The sequence below is a fragment of the Porites lutea genome, chromosome 3 (genome assembly GCF_958299795.1).
Source record: "Porites lutea chromosome 3, jaPorLute2.1, whole genome shotgun sequence".
Lineage (NCBI taxonomy): Eukaryota > Metazoa > Cnidaria > Anthozoa > Scleractinia > Poritidae > Porites > Porites lutea.
Window position 1 is genome coordinate 42475844 of NC_133203.1, and position 23292 is coordinate 42499135.

At 37.5% G+C, this 23292-nt stretch overlaps 2 protein-coding genes across 3 annotated transcripts; one reads left to right on the forward strand and one right to left on the reverse strand.

The window, feature by feature from the left end:
- Positions 1-616: 616 nt before the first annotated feature.
- LOC140931169 (speckle-type POZ protein B-like) lies at positions 617-11124 on the reverse strand. The gene is made up of 7 exons (XM_073380923.1): positions 10971-11124; positions 8156-8365; positions 7275-7426; positions 6136-6263; positions 4546-4902; positions 3020-3162; positions 617-2143 (listed from the first exon to the last, which is right to left on the reverse strand). The coding sequence occupies exons 2-7, from the start codon at positions 8320-8322 to the stop codon at positions 1996-1998; spliced, it is 1095 nt and encodes a 364-aa protein (XP_073237024.1). The 5' UTR covers positions 8323-8365; positions 10971-11124; the 3' UTR covers positions 617-1995.
- Positions 11125-12874: 1750 nt separating this feature from the next.
- Positions 12875-21195, forward strand: LOC140931170 (tetraspanin-31-B-like). Of its 2 annotated transcripts, none has more exons than XM_073380924.1 (6): positions 12875-13043; positions 14755-14922; positions 15431-15652; positions 17265-17399; positions 20290-20388; positions 20583-21195. In XM_073380924.1, exons 1-5 carry the CDS (start codon positions 12969-12971, stop codon positions 20362-20364), a joined length of 675 nt encoding a protein of 224 aa, XP_073237025.1. In that variant the 5' UTR covers positions 12875-12968; the 3' UTR covers positions 20365-20388; positions 20583-21195. The 2 variants fall into 2 exon arrangements, with proteins under 2 accessions (XP_073237025.1, XP_073237026.1); XM_073380925.1 differs by having other exon boundaries at positions 20938-21195.
- The last annotated feature ends 2097 nt before the right edge of the window (positions 21196-23292 follow it).

Genomic DNA, 23292 nt, shown 5'->3' on the forward strand with positions numbered 1-23292 from the left:
GTTAAGAGTGAAAGAAGTGCAAAAAGAATTGCCCAGTCAATTTTACTGCTGGAAATCTACTTTTTAGGCCCTGTTATTCTTCAAAATATTTTGTCCGAGAAATGATGTCCAATTCCCGCTTTCACCATGAAAGGCCTGAAAACAGTTGCCATGGAAGCAAGACATCAAAGCCCCATCATGGAAACTGTCACGCAATGTGCTTTTTAGGTCGCAACACCATGACCTAAAACTAGTCTGACTATTTACAACAAGGTAAGTTTGTAACAATACATCACCCTAATTTGGGCCATGTTAATTTCCCTTTAAAGGCTCCCTTCTTTGAAATACTAGTTCAGTGATCTAGTTAACTGGCTGAAATGCATGCCCATCGAGAAACAGCAGTGTGAAATTTCCGGCCCCCTCTTGTAAAACTTATAAGATCTGCTCAAAAAATGTTCAAACCTTCAGGTCAAAATTGATTTTGTTGAGAGGGAGAGGAAAAATAACCTATATTAGATGGAAAGACCCAAACGGCTGAAACAAAATAGATCAGACCATCTCATCAAGGTCATCTAAAATTACTACCGTTTTCCAAGATGTACCATTACAAATGCAGTACAGTTAATTTCTTTTCATAAGTAACCAAGTTTCATGCTCAGGACAACTGCAAGAAGTCTAAGCTTGACAGCACAGAGCGACTTACGATAAAGAGCAGGTTTCATGAAAATCAAGAAATGTTATCTTTACCGATCTCATTCTTTATTCTCAATATGGTTTTGTTTGATTTAGCACTGATTTTAGAGGAGAAGAAGAAGTTACACGCTGATCACAGGTACAGCTTAAAGGGTTAAGGAACACACCCTGTCATGCCAATGAGGAAGTTTTATATTAAGAACTTTAAAGCTACAAACAACTTTATCTTTTGATTTTCTATTCTCTGCAACTACTTTGTACAGGATATGGAACCGGGGGGGGACTCCGCATATGAAAGGGGTGGGGATGCTCTTTGGAAATTTTGAATTAAACCCCTAAAGGAGACCGATCTGGGCGTGGCCCAAGCTTTTTTGACCCCTAAAAGAGACCATGACAAACAAATGACAGACAAATGAGATTGGATTATATGAATGGAGTGAATAAAACGAATTAAAAATATACATATCAAATATATATTTTTATATTTTTTCGCGTGCAACTCTAAACGAGACCTTCACGGCTAAATGTGATGGCGTTTTGCCCAGAACACCCTAAATGAGACCAAAATCTGAAATTTACACCCCTAAGCGAGACGACGAGCATCCCCACCCCTTTCATATGCGGAGTCCCCCTCCCCCGGATATGGAACAATCAGTCATTTCCTTTTCATCTCAAAAGTAAGGCATTAGGAAGGGAGCCAAAGGGGGAAAGTGAGAGCAAGTTGAATGAAAGAGTGAAATGACTGAATGGAAATGAAGAACACTGACACAATAGATCGCAGAACCAACATAAAGGAGTATGTGCAAGGCATGAAAATGAAAAGCAGCAATCAGTGGAACAGGGAAACAGCATGACGAACAGAGGAGATAGGAGAAACAGGGAAGAGACAATAAAATTTACAGGAGAGTGGCAAATGTGGAGTGTTTTCATCAGAATATCTAGATCTATACTTATTTCAAAAAAGTGGATGGTAAAATTATGCTGTGGTCTACCATGTTTTTGCTGGTTTAAAAAGGTAACATAATGAGGGGTCAATGTTTTGGAATAATGGCAAAGTAAAAGAAGAACGATTCTGTACGTAAAGAATAATAGAATATGGATGTACGAATGATTACGGAAAAAAAGGATAGGAAGAAAGAGACAATTTACCTACATTTTTAACTCTCAAAGAAATACGACACACATTTAAGATAGTATCTTCCCCCTGAAACGTTACAAGAAAACATTCAAAGGAAAAGACTGATTGCTCCACTACGGAAAAATAATATATACCATTTTCTATATAATTTTTTTACATTAATTATTAAGATGTTGTGACACAACTTATGATGTCTTTTGCCTTTTTCTTGGAGGTCCTATTAAGGGAGTCTGTGTTGAAGCTAGAAATGCCTTGAAAACTTGATCTATTAAGTGAGGGTGATCCCTTACAAGTGTTTTCCATCCATTTGATTCCATGACATCTGTTGTTCGACTACGGAAATAAAAACATAAACAGCCTGATTTTCAGATGCTATGAATGAAATTTCCTTTGGTGGTGGGGCTATGAACAATATTTTTCTGAAACCACACTTTGCATTAATGGTGAGCTGTGCTAAAAGTTGGATCACTCCAGTTTTGCAGTTGTTTTTTTTTTAGTTTTTTGTCTGAAAATTACTTTTGAGTAGGTTATCCATTGGACAAACATCTTTTCGAATCTAGGCAGTAAGGCACCCAAGGTGATTTCTGGTCACCATACAATGAAAGTCATGCTTGGCAGGTTTTCCACCACGACTGAAATTTTTAAAGCCAAGAGTTTGGTTGGGCCTCCAAGGCTAAGTTTCTGGCACTGAATCTCCTATCACTCTTCTAAATCATTTAACAAATGGACTATTTATCAACCCTTTGAGCCCCAAATAATTATATCCATTTAGAAATTCTCCAAACTGATCCCCATACAATTCCTTAAAGAATTAGTTGAGAGAATTTGATAAAAGATCAAGGTATTTTCTCTGAGGTGATCATTTTATTAAATCTCATAACCTTTTCTTTTGATAATGTACTGATATTGTGAGGAGCAAATTAATTTTGGTCACTCTCGGGACTTAAAGGGGTTAAACTGTACCATTTCATATGCAGAAATTTCAACCTAAGATTACAATTTTGGGGGCTAACAACTGTCCATAACTGCAAGAGGCTGGCAGCTTGAATTATGGTCATCCACTGAGCAACCACATTCTGAAAATTGGTTGTTTCTACATGTATTTAAATCTCATCATTTCTGACAACTGGAAGGCCTAAAATTCCACACCCAGTTTTGGTGACAAACAAGTAAAATCTTGCAGAAGAGGTCTGTAACAGCTATTCTAACCTGTTAATGTAGTCCAGAGCCTGGGTCTTTAGTTGAGTTGCACTGTGCATGTCAGCTAGTATAAGTACGTCACACACATTGTCTACTGTTAAATTTGAACATAATGCTTCCTCACACATAACTTTTAATCTGTCCAAGTCATACTGCAAAAAAGGAACACATGTAAAGGTTCAAGTAAATTATTGAAAACTGAGACACTATAGTGTTTTTCATGTCTTAAGACCACTAGCAAATTTTAGTGTGATTTGTACTAGCCACGCTGGTTTACAAATGTAGCACAAGCATAAATCCAAGAAACATACAATGTACTGCATACACAGAGTACGACACCTGTGCCAAGTATGCCCCTGAATAAACCTACCACAACCAGTAATCTGATTACTCTCAGGCACCCTAATTAAAGCATAGTCCAGAACACATTAAATTTTAACCCCCTCCCCCTCCCCATTTAATAGTCAATCCTGTACATGTTACAACTTCAACATTCTGCTAGCAAAGCAATACTACTTTTTTGACACACAGTACTCATACTTTCTGGTAGTTTCTAGCATCAAGAATAAGGATCAAACTCCAGCAACCATGAGTAGGATTGAAATGTGTAACTTTTATGTTGTAGTTAATTTTTTTATTTCAAGTAATTTTTATTTTTGCTTTTGTTTCAACTTCATTAGCATACATTACCATACCCAAAGACAAAAGGAAAACAAAAATTAACCACGGCATACTGTATATGTTACGGTTCAATTTTGTCCTTGGTTCAAATTTTATTTTTCTTTGTTTATTGTGTATGGTGAAACAAATGATGAGTTTGTAAAAAAAGGAAAATAAAATTTGAACCAAGGATAAAATTTAAACAAAACATATACATGTACACAATCACTAACAACCATAGCAGTGCTACTAACTTTGACATCTAGCTTGAGATGATATGAATCATTATTAACACTGACATAACATTATTGCAGTGAATATAATTAGAGACTGAAGTTGTCAGTCTGCAGCTGTACCTGCTAATTCTACAAACCATAAATCATAAGCCCTTATCTGAGGATGGGGCTCACTTAAGAGTGGTGTTTAGTTGAAAGAATTGTTATAACTACAGTATTGTTATTTTTGTATTAAATTAACAGAATTAACATCTGATTTTGATTTTATTGCCACTGAGGCACTAACTTGGGGGTGGGGAGTAGCACTTGTTAACGTTTTGTCTAAAATGCACTTTAAATGCTTCCTTGATTGAGTCCAACCACATTTTTGGTTTTGTCCAGCCAAAATAGTGTCCTTTGTGTGTTTTTACGAGCAGCAAAGATTAATGACTGACAACAATGACTCAAGTTTTTTCTTCATGTACAGTGTAGCCGGCAGTACAAAACACGTCTAACATATAAGAAACAAGAGAAGCAAACAATTAAGTCTTGATGGGAATTGTACAGGTGTATTGTTTGGTTATTGTGCTAGACATAATCTGTGCCAGTATAGATATGCAGGTCGAGAAACTAAAACTTCTGATTTTTTAAAGACCCAACCTTGTCTGCAGCAGCTAGAAGATCATCTGCCATTCCTTGAAGTTGTGGTGTGCTACCAGTGTAAACAAACTTTAGCATTTCATGAAACACATCAGGATCTATGTCACTTATCTCCACACGACCTTTTCTACTTTCTTCCATTTCATGTTCAAACATGGCTCCAAAAACAGGGGAGCGTGCAGATAATATAGCTTTATGAGCCTTAAATTCTCGGCCCCTTGTGCATAATGTAACATCACTAAAGGTGCCAGAGTCTAAAAGAGATCCCATGTGTCTTGAAAGCTTGCATTCAGGAACCTTAAGTGCAGCAGTATGAGAAGAACCCGATACATTAACTGAATCACCTTCAACGCTGACCTGAAATAACGTAGCACAAATGTCAGACATATGCAGTACCACCATTTTTCATTATTACAAAAACACATCAAAACTACTGAAAATAATCTGGTATAAGGGCTGTTACTAAGGGCTGGGAGCTGGGGATTTCCCCCAGCTGCTGTGAGCATGACCCCTGGCAACCTTTTAGACTGCAAAACAGTCCGTATTCCTGCGTATTCAAGTATGCGCAAACAGTCAAGCAAAAGGTCTGGAGCAAGGCTGCAAACAGAGAGCAAGTTTCACTTAGTGCATGGGGGACCCTAACGCTATTCTTATGCTATGTTCAGGCTTTTCATTAAGAATTCTGCTAGCAGGAGGAAGGTATAACCTTACAAGAGGTTATTTTGAAAGGGGCTCCACATCTGAATAGAAAATAGTCACAGAATACCAAAGGTTAGCCAGAGAATTCTGCATCGTAAACAGAGAATTCTCCAATCTATGGTGCCTAATGAACACCGTGTATGCTAAACTGATTTTGAGAAAAAAACCTACTTTTTTGCAGACTAGACAACTTTCAATAATAGTAAACACTCCAGTGTGGGAGTGAGGTGTTCAATTTATTGCGTACAGCCAGATATGCGAAATCTTCCTGGCAGCCCTGTGATGTGACTAAAACTTATACATTGAATTTTTATTCAAAGTAAAAAAGGAGGATTCACTCTTAAAAACACACATTTAAGCCCTGCATCAGAAGGGCATATGGGTAAATGTAAATGTGACAACAGAGGAGGTTCAGAGTTCCTTTTTACAAAGCTGGCCTGCGATTCTAGATCACTATAGTGATCAATCTAGAGCCTTAAAATCACTGCCTTAATATATAGGCTAGACATACCAATCTGAACTCCCTGAATTAAAGATTGTATCTTCTTGTTGAAAACAAACACTCTAGTGTTCAGCTTCTAATCACCACCAGACATACTGTTACAAAAAAATTGTCTAGCACTTCAATCATTACTATCACAGTCAACTTCTCTTTTTTTAAATTAATTTTAATCTATTTATTGCATGTAAATTTTACTTTCAAATTTTGTGAGTGGTTGGTGTGTTGCCTAACTGGCTTTTACCAACCTAATTGTGATGATGATGATGATGACTTGCATTTACCCTATTCAAACATAGTAATTTTAATTAAACCATAAGTTTTCTATCCTAGATAATGAGTGCTTTATGGCAGGTTGTGCATGTACATGTATCATGTTCATGATGCCTTACCTCACAAAACAGAGTGAGTGTGTCATTGGGTAATAAACCATTAGCTTCATCCATGAGAAAGTCTCTTCTTATAAACTTTTTAAATCCCCAGTCTTTTCCTTGTACAAATCTATAAGCCCTTTGGCTCTCTGAGAAAGCAGAAGAATTTAATTTTAGACATGTCATAAATAGTGTGTGTTATGAATTTGACAGTGTTGATTACAAGCAAGTAGTATCTTTAATAACATCTACTATTTTGAACATATGTACATGTTGTGGTTTGATTTTATCCTTGGTTTAAATTTTATTTTCTTTCGTTTCAAAACTGTTATCATGTCATGATCATACATTGCCATACCCAAAAACAAAAGAAAATAAAATTTAAGCCAAGGATAAAATTGAACCACAGCAAACACACTGCCAGGGAAATTTCACATGTACCTCCCTTTCATAAGGCTTACAATAATAAATATCTAAGTTCACACTTTGTATAAACTGCATTTTGTCCACAGTGTACAAATACCCACCACATTTCAAAGCAACTTTTAAGAAAATGCAGACTGTTATAATATATTTGCACACCTCACACTAGACATACATAACCATCAAGTCAATCTGTCACTGTCACTGTCACTGTCGTAACTGATGAACAGTTATCAATGACAAATAGACATTTTGAGCAACAACAATTTGCTGTCTGTCCCCTTTGAATTGTTGGACAAAGATGTCTGATTCTTGGAGAGCTGTAAGAAGAATGTAGATGTATACTTTCCCAGCCCCTCTTCTGTAGGCATATTCAATCTTAATAAAATATCTTAATCGTGGAAAACACAAGAGGTGTTTCTTGGTATTGTGGAAACCATTGTTGGATAGCTATTGTGTTGTGGTTTGGGTATCATTCTGAGTGTCTTTTCAATCTGCTGTATTACATCATTTGGTGTTTGCAGCCATCTGCAACACCAAGAATTAAGAAACAACATGTACTAACACAAGTTAGGATGAAAAACTTGTTTGCAAAAAAATTGATACCCATATGAATATCGCAGTGAAACTGCACCTTTCACCTTTAACACTTTTCTAGACTCATGATGGAATGGATTCATGCAAATGAGATGACAAAACTAAAATGAAAAATGTTAATACACATACAAAGTACATACCCATAGCTTTAGTTTCTTCTCTGTTAGCATTAAGGATTGAAAATTTGAATTTTGCTCTGACTTCACTCTTGTTACAAGCAAGCAATAGTAGATATAGTGATAAATAATCTTTGCTTTCTTCATCTAAGCCTCTTGGATTTACTCTAAGGCACCTACACATGTGGCAAAATAAAAAGTATCACAGATTCAGAAATGCTAATTCCTTTTACATGTGTAAAGGTCCAATTTCAAGACAGGGTCTAGATCAGAATCATTAAAGAGATTTACAATCATGTTTTTGGCAAACATTAAATTCAAGTTGACCATTTCTCCAAAACAGAAAATGAAGAGATAAAAACTGTGCAAACCATAAAAATTCTTATGGATAAAACTAGGGTGAAACTGATATTTTTTGTAGATATAATGAGCAGTACAAGACTGGTAAAGGAAAAATTTGGCCACCTGGTACAGATGTTATTGATATTTGTTGTTAGCTGTAAATGTTGTTCTAGATCCATCTACTGTACATAATATCTCCAACTTTCCTGCACACCCACCTTGGAGAGAGAGGTGCGCTAGTAGCTGTTGCAAAGAGGTGGTCACTATTTGGGGCAAACTGAGGAAGTGGAGGGGGGAAAATTTGAACACTCATTTTCTAGGACACATCAATATTACATACAGTGTACATGACAGTAACACCATCAAAAATGACACTATTGCCTGATGAAGACCTGTAGTAGGCGGTCAAAACGTAGCGATGAATATCTAAGTGACAATTGTGAGACAAACAATGAATGAAACCCTTTAAACATCAGTAGAAATGTTTCCACAGTCAAGTTATACACTGAGTGTAGCTGGACCCATAAATGCAAGGCATGTACATGTACAAAAACAATACCTACCACTTCATCTTGTCATTAGCACCAGCAGAAAATGTGGAACTTTTTAATGTTTCCCCCATCTCTTCTCGGCAGAAGCTGAAGTTATTTATTGTCCACATGTAGGAGAACTTAATGACTTTGATTTGAGTGTAACACCAGTTCTCCGCCACTGGCGATGAAGAGGACATCTTAGATGACTCACAACAAGATACCGCAGCCAGGGTGGATGGTCTGAAAAGAGCATTCATAGAGTCAACACCTACTCTGTGACAAAGTCTCCAAGAACATGCCACAAACTAAAGAATCAAAACATTTTCATTTAGTGAACTGAAAGAATTAATGAACTTTATTTGCGAAATTATTAAAACATTTAACACTGACTTGCATTCACGCGACAAATTGTAACAGAAAGAAACATGAATCACCATCAAAATATTTACCGTCCATCCCTCTGAAACAATGCAGTTCAACTATCATACTACAAAAAGTTAGTCATACAATTTATTTACATGTATTGTTTTCCCTCCTGTTATAGAGAGACTATTACAAGTGATTATTGTGGGGAAAATTAACCAATGCAGGGCTGTCAACCCCCATGTCTTCAAATATTGAGAATTGATAGGGAACTAAGGAAGGGGATAACAGATGACATCATAACGCACGGCACATGATGTCATATGTGCAAAAAATACTTGTTGACTCCGATTACAAAATTTGCGGTGACACAAAACACGCGAAAAAGATGTTGTTGGCATAATAACATTTGACCTGATTGGTTTACTTCCCACCAATCACATTACTATAAAGTTACAATGGCGTAGTGGAGTTTATGATTAAATTAGCTCAAACAAAGCAAAATAGTCGAAATTTTTAATACTGTCGGAAAGCCAGGTCTACTGACATGAAGAAATGGCAATCCGGGAGATTTCATGCTCTAATCTGGAGACTGGCAGATACGGTCCAAAATCTGGAGTCTCCCAGATTATCCGAGAGAGTTGACAGCACCGCAAGGGCAAGGGCAGAAGACAGTCTCCGAGACCCTAGCTGAGGAAGCTGAGGGATCAAAAGGAATCTGTTAAGTGACCGTTTAATTTGCAGGTGTGGCTTGGAATGAAGGTAGTACAAGGCTTTGCTCTATGGAAAATTGAAGAGAGCCCAGTGCTGTGAACCTGTAAAATCTAGAGTGCTCAGCATATTATTTGTATGAAAGATCTTTGATTTTCTAGTCGCCCAAGAGCAAAAGTTGGGCGCTATGGACCACCAGGCTCCACTAGAGCACAGCCCTGGTAGAAGAACTGTATGTAGGATTAGGATTCAAGTTTAAGTCACATCAGTTATTCGATGCACCTGAAAATTGAGCAGTCTGTTGGACATTACTGTAGGATAATACATCACACAGGTTTGACAATAATGTTATTAGGCGGATTTACCAAAAACATAACGTGACATCAAATGAGAGTGCAAAAGCACATGCAGAAAGGACTAAACACAATTTCCACTCAATACAACGCATTGTCATTGGTCCGTCTGGTTTTTAGCCCTGTGCATACCATCATCACTGGTATTGCGCTGTCTTTGCTGTCTATCGGTTATTCATCACTAAACAATGACTGTAGCTTTTTACAAACTCTGACCATGACTCTCATAATTATTTGTCACCCTTACAAAGAGTCCTTTTCAGACTACACTCACTCAAACAACCATATTATTTTAACCTGCTGGGCAAATAGCTTCTTGGTTCAAACCATTTACTGATGAAATATTGTGAATATTGAATAGGCACTATCTAAAGACTGAGAGATTTTTTTCCTGGGTGCTCCTTCCCATGTGATGATTTTGTCAAAACAACTTGGCACAAAATGCCCTCCTTGCACAAAATATTTTGGTCACTATAAATTTGCCAGCTGTGGAGCAGTGAATCAAATACCTTCAGGTAATGCAACAGAGTGATAAGAATGAAGAGTTTACTGTGGATCTGACGTTTTGTTGTGGTAAGAAACGTGGCATAAATGCTAAGACTCACATTAGAGGCACGCAGCATGGACTCAGCATTTGGGTGACTTTTGAAGTAGTAATTTCATGTGATAACATAAGAGTTAAAAGCTAGAACACAGTCATACTGTAGTATACAATTCTTTAATAATTTCAAAAACCTTTCTCCTGATTTAAATATGAGCCATTCGTTTAAAACGAATGCCAAGCTATTTCTATTATTTTTTCCTAAATAAAAACACTCTCAAACCGTTTAAGTGCTTGAATCGATATAATAACTGTGTATAAAACCTCGGGTAATTTCCCAAATATAAAAGCCTCGCTCAGTCAAATATTGTTTCACTTACACCAAGGAAATTGCTTTTCGCGATGTTATGGTTTCAAGGAGTCATATCGCTGTGTATGCATGTGCGACCGTGTGAATGCTATAAGCAGCCGCTTTCAGGCAGAGACGGTCGCTAGAAATAGGAGAATACTTTGGATCGATTCAATGATTTGCATTCACTGAATCATGCATGCAGCAGGAAACTTCATTAATTTGCACTCAAATTAAACACGCAGTGAGCCAAAGCGAGAACAAGAAAACACAAAAAAGTCAACAGTTACAGAGAAAAATAACCCCGAAATCTGCAAAATGTGAGTCTCCCACGCGAACTGAACGGATGAATAACTGAATTAAGACATACACCGCCAGTTCACTGCGAACATACGGCCGAAAACTGTTGGCTTTGTAATACCGGAACTCATTCACCGCGACAACTGGAGGCATCTAACGAACTAAAAGCACCCTAATTTTCCATGTACGCGCTCGGAAACACGAAAAAAAAAATCGTGTTTAGCTTACCTTGTTTTAGCCGCCACAGGAACAAATAATGAACAGTATTTATTGAAAGGGGTCCAAAAAGATTTCAAATCCTTTACCTCGAGTAACTACTTTTGTCGGTTTTGTGACTCGTTTCAAGTCCTCTCTTGTTGTATCCGGGAATGTTGAACAGTCCGCGCCATTGTTTTTGCGCGCACGGAAATCATGACACTCAAATCTAACGCGTGTTCTGATTGGACAGCTGAGCAGCAATGTTTACGTCTTCTACCAGTCTTGTTTACTGGGATATTTCGTCCATGATACCTGTAACATATTAAATACAACGAAATTCCTATGAGAATAAGAGTTACACTCTTGAAAGCGCCACTAGGCCACAAAGGGCCACTAGTACAAATTGGTCGCAAAATTATAATAAACAACTTTATTGCCTTTATCTTCGACATGAAGATTTCAGTACCAAAACAATCAATATAACAACAAATGAAACAAGTAAAATAAAAGTTAAAATATAAGTGTTGCCATGAACCAAGAGCCATTATGGCTCATGCCTGAACTCGTTTCTGGCAAAAGCGCGCTTGTTACGCTTTTTAGTTAGGAGCAAGAGTATATTAACGCACCTTTATTATTATGTTGAGATCATCTTCTTTGAGTCTTTCTAGTTCTCGAGCTCGTCCCAAAGTAAACGACCGCCACACAAATTACAAAAGAAATACCACTTATTTAAGCAAGCCGCGTGTCCTCGATCCTCACTCAGCGAACCCCAAACGAGTGATGAAGCTAACTCTTTCTACAGCCCAGGGCCGGGTGGTTCAAAGTTGCTGTCGGAGCAGGGGTTACGATAACCCTCCTAGTCCGAAATTTGATTTCAATGTGAAAGCTTACTGAAAAATCAAATTCAGTTTTGAAATTCTTTTTGACTACAATTTGGTGACTGGATGTTCTGAAAAGAATAGCGAAAATTATCCGTGAAAATGCTTTTGAACAAGAGGATTGAAATTTACTGGTTAGCACTATAATTCCCGCGGCTTATGAACACTGACTGGGCCCTAAACTGTAAGCTAGACTGTAAACGTGTGTAAACTTTCGATCATTTTCATCAAAGAGAGGGTGAAGAGAGAGCTTTGTCCTCTCTTGATTCATCGTAGTAAAGGAGGTTCAGTTTTTACGCGAAAAATTGTATCCTGGCATCATTGTTCGTTTGTGCCGATAAATTCTCTCAAAAGTTGAATAATGCAAGACGTAACCGTATACAATGTCGAAAAAGAACTACAGTGCCGTTCGCAGCCGACGTCACTGCGGCCAGTAGCTTGAGAACAAAAGCATTTTCCTCAGCTGAGAACTGAACTCTATTTTCATGCAAATTCTGCAAAAAAATTGTATAGTCTTGTCAAACAAGTTTGCGTCTTGTCACGAAATTAGCACCTGAATTACAAATCATGATATTTTTTGTTCATCACTCAGCCTTGCTACTTTTCGGATGCTTTTTTTCAGTTTCAAAAATTTACTGACCGGGTATTCCGCCCTTTTTAAATACCACAAGAAATCACTACATTTTTCTGCAGGAAACAGCAGTTGCTATTGACAGATTAAAAGTCACTGCACTTGATTTTCGTCGTTTACTGGCGGTAGGTCGGTCACTTAAATTAATGGGTCAGTAGTGCCAATGAGCTAAAAGTCTGAAAAGTGCCGGCTTTTACCCTGTCCAGTGGCGGAAACAAACTTATGTTAGGATAGACAGGTTGTAGGAAAACCCGGAGACTGAAGAATTTCCTGTTAATAGAGTTCTTCTGGTATTACCAAGATAAAGCTGTTTGAATAAATAATGTACCGCGTGAAGTTGGCCCTCCCCCTCCCCTCCCATCATCGCTTTGATAAGCGGCTTTCTAAAAATATCATGGATTGGTCACATTCATGAGTGACGTCACTCGAGGAGGAGCAGCCATCTTGGATTGGACTTAGTATCATGTGAGGTCAAAGCTTCCGGGAATTCTCCTGGCGTTTTTTATAATTTTACACAAAATGGGGATAACAGGCTCTTCTATGACGTTCAGATGCTATAAGCTGGGGCTTATATTCTTGAATATCATTTATATGGTAAGTTGGAGTTAAGGTAGTTTATAAGCTTACTTCTGAACTGAAGCTCAAGCTTAATAAGTAAGCTTACATCAATTGAATGGCTGTGTGCTTTTTACATGTAAGATTCAAATATGTCATTTCGAAGATCTAACACAACCTTCCTTATTCGTTACAATTTATGTTTGTCTAATTTGTTCACGAAATTTATACCGTAAACGTAGCTCTATGCTTAGCTAACTTTTTATGAAGAGTCAGACCTTATTGCCCTTGATCGACTTTCTACTTTTGACCATCATGTGGTTAATTCGAACACGTTCTGAGTCGGTATTGACAGTAGTAGTGGAGTTATTATGCAGTAAAAAAAAAAGATTGACACAATCACACATCATAGCTGAAAAAAAAATCCTCAATTAAAAAACAAATGCAGTTTCCCTAAATGAAATCACCTCTTTGATCCATTTCCTTTGGTCAATTTTTTACTTCTTCACCGTCTTGAACAATTGCCAGAACTTGTGCAATTAAAGCACCTCCTCTCCCCTCTTACGGCTGAGTATCAATTGATACTATTGGCCAATATTATGCACAGTTGACGAGTTGGCTGGCATGTCAACTTATACCAGTCAGCAGACTATCGCTTGACATATTGGCAAATTCTTGTTTGATATGTGGGTTGACATAAATCAGTAGATATGTCAACCACCAGATGGGTGGCATGTCAATCACGCATCAGCCGAAATGTAGATGGATAAATAATCAGTCAACATATTGATCATTAGGCCACAAACAATTAGCAGATACTTTACAGATACTTGGTTAACTCTTCTTCTGAAGTCATATTTCTTGAGTACCATATTTACTAGTGTATAATGCACACTTTTTTTCACCAAAACTTGTTTCAAAATTTTAGGGTGCGTATTATACTCAGAATCCTTTGTTTCATGAACAAGTGTTATTTAAAAATAGTATTAAATGCCATACAAAACAAAACATTCAGATGTAACCATGGGGAGCAGGGGTGGCGCAGTGGTGAGAGCACTCGCCTCCCACCAATGTGGCCCGGGTTCGAATCCTGGCGTCGACGCCATATGTGGGTTGAGTTTGTTGTTGGTTCTCTCCCTTGCTCCGAGAGGTTTTTCTCCGGGTACTCCGGTTTTCCCCTCTCCTTAAAAACCAACACTTTCAAATTCCAATTCGATCTGGAACGCACGGACACGTCTCAACGAGTTCTTATGAACTCCTTAGTGCTCCGTGGGTAAACAAATTACAATTTACAATTTTTTTTTATTGGTGGAGTATAGCGGGTCTCTGCATAGCCTTTATAGCAATTCTCATGAACTCGTGCAAAAACGCTTGCTATGTAGGCTATTTTCAGCACAAGTTTCTTTTTCAATTGTTACTCTGTGTACCATAATGGCAGCATTGCACACTTTAACACTATGCCAAATGAAAATATGGAAATTTATACAACAGTTGACCAATATGCTAACAAAAGTCAACAGATGTGCCGCCGATAGCTGCTCATTTTAACGTAACATTAGTGGTATCGGCCAAGTGTCAACATTAACTCCATAAAATACGATGTGTAAGAGTGAACAAACTACTTAACCCACATACATATGTGGCATCACTTCCAGGAGTCAATCTCACATCACATTCTTTGCTGTTGTCAAACTTACTTTGAATGGAAACCTTATTGTTAACATTTTATTTTGTTTTCTGTATTTTGCAGATTGTAGGGTTGACACTCATTATTGTCCCAGTGTCCTTTAAAATAAGTGCTGTATTGACCAGCTGGCCTATAGTGGGTGGTACTATTGCATGTGGAGTGTTTTTGATGTTACTGTCTATTGCTGGAATTTATGGTGCAATCAAGCATCACCAGATTATTTTATTTTTTGTATCCTTTGTTGAGATAAGTTTACCATTGCCAAAAATGAATTGTAGTTTGGAAAAAAGAAAGAACAGAAAGCTTTCAGTAACTGACATAATGGTATGCCTGTGGTCTAGATCAATTTTTGGTTGTTGCCATGGCTATATTAGTGATTCAAATTGTACATATCTAAGTCAGAGAGTTGGGCTGGTCAAAGCAATCTCTCTGTTGTTTCTGCAATATAAAATGCAACCACAAGCACAAAACTTGTATAATGTCACATAAACAGTGCACATACGTGTGCTTATGATGATAACAACCTGAATGCACTACAGCTGGAAATGAGGGGTTCTGTGAGGTGCCATGTTTTTGTTGCCTGTGCTTACGTTTACACTCTTGTATTATATGGGTAAATCACCCTTAAACTTCTGTATCTTGCCAGATGCCTCTTCATGAAGTTCAATGTAAGATCATCTTGGGGAGTTGCCTTAGTTAATGGTCCAAGGTGTTTATCCTTAACTAGATGTATGTGTAGTACATGGCAATTATGATTATTGTGTTTATTATTCTCTTCTCTCTGTCTGTGGCCGCACTATCAATCAGTTCCAGTCAACAACATGCACTTCTTAAGAAGGGCTGGGGATCTCTGAGTAACAAAACAAAGGAAGAGTTCCAGAAGACAGGAGACTGCTGTGGTTTTGACCCCAATTTTGAGAACATTACAGATGGCCCATATGGTCACCCATCATGTGCCGAGGTATGGTTTATTAGTAAAACCCAATGTATATAATTAGCCACACCTTTCTCCTAGAGTTAATAAATGTGAGACTCAGAGTCATGATTGTGGGTGCCTTGATCTACAAGACCATCTACTTTTTTGGATATAAACTGCGTGGTTTGGTGACAGAAAGAGTATAAAGAACCAAAATGAAAAATCATTATTTTAGAACTTTGTGAAAACCACAATAGAGGATTTATGGTATTCCTAAAATATTTCTGGTGTTCAAAGTTTTATTAGCTGAGATGAGCCAGCCAGAACCAGAAATATTTCAAACAAATAATAATCTTTAAAATGCTGTTCAAATAAACCTCTAAGATTGTATTGTTACTGCAACAAGGAACCTGAAGGGTGTAGTAAGGAAATATCTATAGTTCCCTCACAATTCTGGGTTCAAAATTAACTTTGTGATACAAGAGCCATCTGGTGACCAGCCTTGACTTTCTGGTCGCTGGCTATTTCTAGGCACGTTGGAAACCAGCTGGTAACAATTTAAGACCCATGAACATGTACACACCAATTTCAAATCACTGTGAGGCCTCTTGAAAGAAACTTTAACTCTTCCACTGCTGGAGTCAATTATTGAGCCCCCCGGGGGACTTATTTAGTTAAAGCCCATTTGAGAGGGGGCTTAATAGAGATGGAGGCTTATTTAATTTAGAAAAGATGATTGTATCAGTTGTTCATAAAGAACTAGAATACAGAGTGGGAAAGCTCAAGTACAAGAAGGTTAGAGGTCATGCAGTCAAAGATCAGAATCAAATCCGAACTTCCAGTTGGTAAATAAACCATCCTGGATCAGTCCACATGAAGTATTACAGTCGTGATTGATTAATACAGTCTATCATTTAATGGTGAATAATTATTAGGGGAGCGGAGGGGAGGGAGGCTTTTTAATTTTCTTCCCCTGAAAAGGGGGGGGGGGACTTATTAGAGGGAGGGGGCTTATTTGAGAGGAGGGCTTAATGGAGGATTTACAGTGTGTACTGTTTTATGACCATTTACATTGAATAGAAGGACATGCTAGCAAGCCACAAAGGCACAAACATATTAGCTGTTGCTGCTTGCAGTTTATTTATACCTAGACTGATCAGCTCTTTCCTTGCAACACAATAATATGCCAGAAATTTTACTGGTGTTCAAGGTTTTGTAAGTTTCAAAGTAAATTTCCTGGCTAATTCTTAATAACCAGCTACGTGTAGTATGTACCAAATTTGGACGTTGTGTTCTGTTTACTTTACCATTGATGTTGATCATGAAATATCCAGTCAAAAGAGGGACTAAAATAATAATGTCATGCAAAGACAATGGCATGGGAGTAAAGTAAGCTGTTTTGATGAGGAAGTGGTGGAAGATCGCAAACATAATGCAAAAGCAAAATAGCCAAATCACTGCCTCAAAAACAGCAAGATTACACATAATAACCACTTGAGGGATAACTACTGCTTTTAAGATAATATCTGCCTGAAAAAAGCATCACACTGCCAAGGAACCGGCAAATATTTTGTAGATTGGAATTTATAATTATCATACTCAGCCTCATCCAATAACATTATTATTTTATTCTTGATCGTTTCACTAATATTTTCAGCTTCCATGTTGCACGAATCACACCATTAGTTGCCCAGATCAGTGTCCCACATGTTATGATTACCTTACAAACACAGGACTGAAAACAGTTAAGAATGATGTGGGAGGTATTGGACTCTTCTTTAGTTTTACACTGGTAGGTAAAAATTATAGAAATAACTAATAACAATAATAATTATTATTATTATTTAATTATGTTTTCAAGCTTTATTTTAATACCAGGCCCATTTTAAACAGGAACTATACCGTACATCAGAGGCACCTCTGAAACTATCGTACCTATACTACAACCTTACAATGGTTGCATGCATTGCATACAAACTGATAACCACTTTAGACAACTGCTTACAAAATATCAGGGACAAAGATAGACCAGAGGACAGACAGGGAGCAGTATGCAAGCTGTAGTAACTGCCAGGCCACTTGCATTGGTGAGACTATAAGAAACCTTAGCATTTGACTGACTGAACATGCACAATCAACAAGAAATGGTGAACACTATTTACAGATGAAACATCAAATTGACTGGGACAGTACAACATGTGTTACATATTGCGTATACTAATTATTACTTCAATCATCAACTCATCCTAGAAAGCTGGTTTTCTAACAAACCACCACCATACAAATGACTTATTGATAGACTCAAGCAAAACTGACAACAGTAGAATGACTAGACAATGGACAATTTGACTAATAATAAACAGCTGTTTTACTGTCACAAAAGACAGATCGAAACACACCAATGGCATTTAGAGGCTTCATAACCAATATTTTAACAGCTTAAATAACTGACAGACCATCAATAACAATAACACCACAACTCAATTGACCAGTCAGGTCAATAACCAGAGTTAAATGCCATCCACTGATGTGATACAACTCACTTTGACTCTGAAGATGACTATCGCACACGTTGCCAAAATGCGAGTCACTGTCAAGAACAGTCTTGACTACACTCACCCAGACAATCATATTCCACTTATGAAATTACTCCTGGTTTCAAACCTTTCACAAAATGTTTGTACATGTAATTACAGTAGAAATTTGTTATGAAGTCAAACCCCGCTTGCCCTGCTTAATATGGACAGTTTGCTTTGTCCCCAGGGAGAGAAAGCTCTCACATTAATTTTTCTCTAAATTCAACCCGCTTAAGATGGACACCCCGTTAACATAATATGGACTCTTTCTATGGCCCCCTCAGTGTCTGTATTAACGAGGTTTGAATGTACTGTACTATAAAATTTAAAAAGTAGTGGTCCCTCCAAAAGAAACAGCTCATCTTAATTAACCTGTAAATTTTGACCTTCCTATTGAACCCCCAAGAGTAGAAGCCCTTTTCATGGGCCAAACCTAATTCAAATTAAGGCTGACCCAAATTACCTTTAGACTGGCTGAATTGATTCAGAGGTCAATCTTAATTTATTGCAGCTGAACTTATTCAAAAGGAGAAGACTGATGCTCATTTAGGTCAAACTGCTTACAAAATTACATAATAATTTATGCATTAGGTTCGGTACATAAAAAGTTCGGTATCTGAATCAAAGCCGTTCCAAAGTCGAAATTCCCAGCCGGGCTAGGCAGAAAGAACGGCTTAGCCATTCCAAATTGACGCAGGCATTCCTAATTGATTCAGACACCCAACTTTTCATGTACTTAATTCAATGTATTAGGTTAAGCTCATGAAAAGTTTGGTGTTTGAACAGAGCCTTACTGTAAATGGTGAATGAAGAATTTTGTTTTAGATAACTTATAGAATAATAATGTAGAAATGATATCTCAAAAAGTGTCACAAGTGGTAGTAAACACAGTGTATAACCCTTTTTCAGTCTAGGAGAAATCGTCAAACTACACAATATGATATTGAGATGAAAAGTTGAGGCATGTGTGTGTGTTGTAGTTAATTTTTTATCTCAGGTAGTATTTATTTTTCCTTTGTTTCAACTTCATTAGCATACATTATAATACTCAAAAACAAAAGAAAAACAAAAATTACCTGAGATAAACAATTAACTACAACATGTACATTTACTTGTTAATAGTTGCACATGCATAAGTATAAGTAACACTTCAAATGAAGCTGAAAGTGATGTTGAATTTTAGTCCATTCAGCTGAACAGTTCCAAGCTTGAAAATGATTCCTATTTCACAGTGCTTTTTTTGGATGTTCGTTTCATTGCATAAAACCATACCAGGACATCAGAAATGCTGTGACCCGGCATTTCAACTCTGTGGGTCACAGTATTGATGCCATTAAAGTTTAACATAAGATACTGGAATGTGAAATATATGACTCCTCTTTCTTATTCAGTGTGCAAAGTTCCAGCAGGCTTGTGACATTGGCTTCAGCCATACTTAGCAAGTTGACTGCATTAGTTTTTTCAATAACCTGTTCAAAAGTTTTTCTAAACGAACGGTAACCCGGTTAAAAGGGAAGTTGCATTTTTTTAGCCAGGTAATTATTGGAGATAACTCTGTTAAGTACCCTAGTGTGGCTGGAGCCATTGTGTCCCCCCTCCCCCTCCCCCCCTCCCCGCCCTGTTATGTATTGTTGTTCAGTTTATGGATGTTGTATTAGAGCATGTAATAATCAGCACAGGAAAAAATAATGGATTCCCATTTTTGGATATTTTAGGGTATTTAAAGAATACCCATAAAAATCCCAAATTTGGCAAAGTGAGACAAGTCCCAACCAGGGAATTCCCAACCAAGTTCCCTGATTGGGACTTGTCTCACTCTTCCAAATTTGGGATTTTTGTGGGTATTCTTTAAATACCCTAAAATATCCAAAAATGGGAATCCGTTATTTTTTCCTGTGCAGTGGACTCTAGTATCCTTGCTATATCATGGGTTTAAAAACTATAATTGCCATAATGCAAAAGGAACAGCTTGAATACTGGACTAAACAATGTGCACAATCATTTTGTTATTTTAGGCTTAACTTAATTGAAGCTTGCTGGCGATTTTGATTTAAAAGGTCCACATTATTAATTTTAATACTTCTCTTTTTTTTTTTTTCCTTCTAGTTCCTTGGAGTTTACATAGCGTTCCGTTATCGTCATCTCAAAGACCCAAGAGCAAATCCAAGTGCTTTTCTATGACATTAACCATCACTGGGTGTCCAGGTAATGCCAGTGTCCTGTCCAGAAAAACTGAGGTGGCAGCTACCGTGATCTTGATGCTACTCATAACTTTGTCAACAAAATGATCTCATTTGCCAGATCAGAGATCACTGCCTTGTTAGTGTGGGAATCTTTGACTTTTACATTGATGACATCTAGGTGGACAAAATTAATTGTGTTTGTTTGCAAAATTTTAGGTTTCCATTGCTGTGGTGGTCGACAGAGCTCAGATTTATTCTTCCAAAGGAGTGAGGGCTGGTTTTTGAAACAGCTTTTAGACAGGGTTTATCAAACGGTGCTCTTAGCCATTTTCAATTTGCCAACCTTCCTTTCAAAACACTCTTTGCTGTTAAAACCATTTGTTTACTTTAAATAAGCCACAAGTTAACACACTTTTCGGGCCACTGATTTTATTAAACTGCAACGGTTAGACTTTGTTTTAATATGTGTGCCCGAGGTTAAATAATGTAAATGACTACTGTAATCAATCACTCTTTGCTAACGAGGGTTGCCAACTGATGGTTTGACTTGGGAAAATTGTACCTTGAATAGATCAGCCTTGTCCCCAGGCCAGTTGGCACCATGCCAGTGAGTGAAAGGCTTGGAACCAAACAGCAAGCTTCATGAGTGATGTCTTACTCAACTTCGGGAACAAGGGTGTGAATAGAATGTTGCTTATGTGAGGTGCTTGAATCACTGCAATAATTTTCAATTGCAACCTTTATGATTAGTATTAGTAAGCTTACATGTACCATGAAGAATGTAAGTGACTTAAAACCCTTTCCTTAAATAAACAAAATAATGTACATACTATGTACATTATTTTGACTTATACTTAATAACTTATACTCGCTACTTTCTTCTAACAACATTTTAGGGCGCGTAAAAATGTGCCCTTTAAATCTGATCGATCGCCGAATAACGGTCAAACAAAATGTTTCTCAAAACGTGTCAGAGTAAAACCTTTCTGGCCTTTCAAAATTTTTCTGTATAAAAGTTAATACATTTTACGTATAAATATGCCTTTAAAAAGTGATGCTTAGTGCAAAATGAAAAACGGAAACGGCGGTTTTTCCTTAGGTGACGTCAAGTTTGCCTTTCTTTTTATTCTAAACAGATTTCATCGTTAAATCAAGGTGAAATTAAGGAAAGTCTAAAGATAATAAAATGTGTTAGTGTACTGTCTAAGAAATTTGCGTGCAGGAATGGGCTGGAATGTCAGCAATTGTCACTTGATAACTGATAAACTTCCTCTGGGCAATGTTGATTTGTTCTGTTTCCTATTCACAACTATTGTATCACTGATCTATTATCGAGAGATCGTTGGATAGTTGCATGCTTGTTATGAGCTACGCTTCTTCAAAGATCATAAAGTAATTTTCTGATTTTCTTGTTCTATTCTTGAACATTCCACTGTTTCGTAGGTGTTGGGTTAAAAAGCCTATCGGTAATTTGAAAACGGTAAAATTTTGACGTTTTTCAAAAACATGATAAATAAACCAAAAAGAGTTTTAGATGAGTTCACGGCAGATAATGGGTCAAATGTGCATATATGCGTGCAACCTTCCAGTATGTACTCGAGAATGATGCACTGACTTGTCATGAAATAGATTTTTACCTCACGGGTCAAATTCACACTTGTGGAATGTAGCATATTATCCCGTTATTCTCTAACAAACTTGTGATTGGGTATAATGGGTGAAGTATTATTAGCTGTTATTAGCTGTTATCCCGTTATTCACTAACAAGCTTGCCATTGGATCTAATGGGTTTGTTATCTGATAACATTAGACTAGCTCTTAGCCAAAGATAATCTTGATCCTGATTGGCTCTAATAGCTGATAACAGGCAATAACAGCTAACACCAATTAGTCCCAATTATATTGAACGAGTCCCAATTAAATTGAACGGATGTTATAGAGAGAGAGTTGTTTTCCCCAACCTGGAACCAGTTTGAAATTGTTATTATTTTATGACTAAATAAATTATTAATAATCGTTGTAGTTTTATTGATTTGTGTTGCTCCTTGTCTCTGATAAATCTGGTACAAAGGAAAATAAAGAAATTGGAACTAAGATTAATTTTAAACTTAAACATCATTTCTAGAGGAACTTAACCGATATTTTATTTTGTTAAAATAAAAGGGAAAAACGTTACGGTCAGCACTTTGTTAGATGGACACCGCTGGGATTAGCACTGCTTGTCCATCTGAAGGAGGTGTCTGTCTTATAGAGTGTCAAAGAACAAAACTGAAGGAGATCGTGGACCAACTGTAGCTGTCCTTTGTAGAGAGATGTTAGCCCATATGGTGTTGCAAAATATGACACTAACAGTATTGGACCAACACTGATTATCAATTTTAAGGAGGTGTTCATCTAAATTGCCACCTTGCCAAAACAGACACCTAGCGCCAGTGCCAATGGTAGCCTGATAGTAATGTACATAGATCATTAAAACTGATGGGACACCTGACGCGCAGGGGCTTGGCTGTTTTCACGACGTCTCTAGGCGTACTATCTGAGAGCCTGGCACAGGCTAGTGCCATTGCTGGCCATCTTGTAGAGTAGCAGGGGCGGGTCTAGGGGAAGGGTGCAAGGGGTGGCACCCCCCCCCCCCCCCCCCCCCCCACAGATGACCTGCGGTTTTCTAATACAACTGGTATTCTGCCAAAAAAAAACTATGTGGTTTATTGGTGTTGAAGTGGAGCAAGAGACGAGTGCACCCCCTCCTAAAAGAAATCCTGGATCCGCCCCTGAGTAGGTATATATCCGACCAGTTAAGGGATTAGAATCGGCGCAAGCATTTATTTTTTGCTTTAAAGCATGGCTTATCGGTTACCGGTCGTTTTGATACAAAGTTGTTTGGATACAAGGTGATTCATTCGAGGTGTGAATAGTTCCACATACT

What these genes read in the sequence shown, in the direction of transcription:
- LOC140931170 (XM_073380924.1), top strand. Translation starts at nt 12,969, where the DNA reads ATGGGGATAACAGGCTCTTCTATGACGTTCAGATGCTATAAGCTGGGG. An exon ending in ACCAGATTATTTTATTTTTT is followed by an intron (nt 14,923 to 15,430) that starts GTATCCTTTGTT and finishes ATGTATGTGTAG; the next exon opens with TACATGGCAATTATGATTAT. An exon ending in GTCACCCATCATGTGCCGAG is followed by an intron (nt 15,653 to 17,264) that starts GTATGGTTTATT and finishes TAATATTTTCAG; the next exon opens with CTTCCATGTTGCACGAATCA.
- LOC140931169 (XM_073380923.1), bottom strand. Translation starts at nt 8,322, where the DNA reads ATGTCCTCTTCATCGCCAGTGGCGGAGAACTGGTGTTACACTCAAATC. An exon ending in GCTAATGACAAGATGAAGTG is followed by an intron (nt 7,427 to 8,155) that starts GTAGGTATTGTT and finishes CCACATGTGTAG; the next exon opens with GTGCCTTAGAGTAAATCCAA. An exon ending in CACTCACTCTGTTTTGTGAG is followed by an intron (nt 4,903 to 6,135) that starts GTAAGGCATCAT and finishes ACGTTATTTCAG; the next exon opens with GTCAGCGTTGAAGGTGATTC.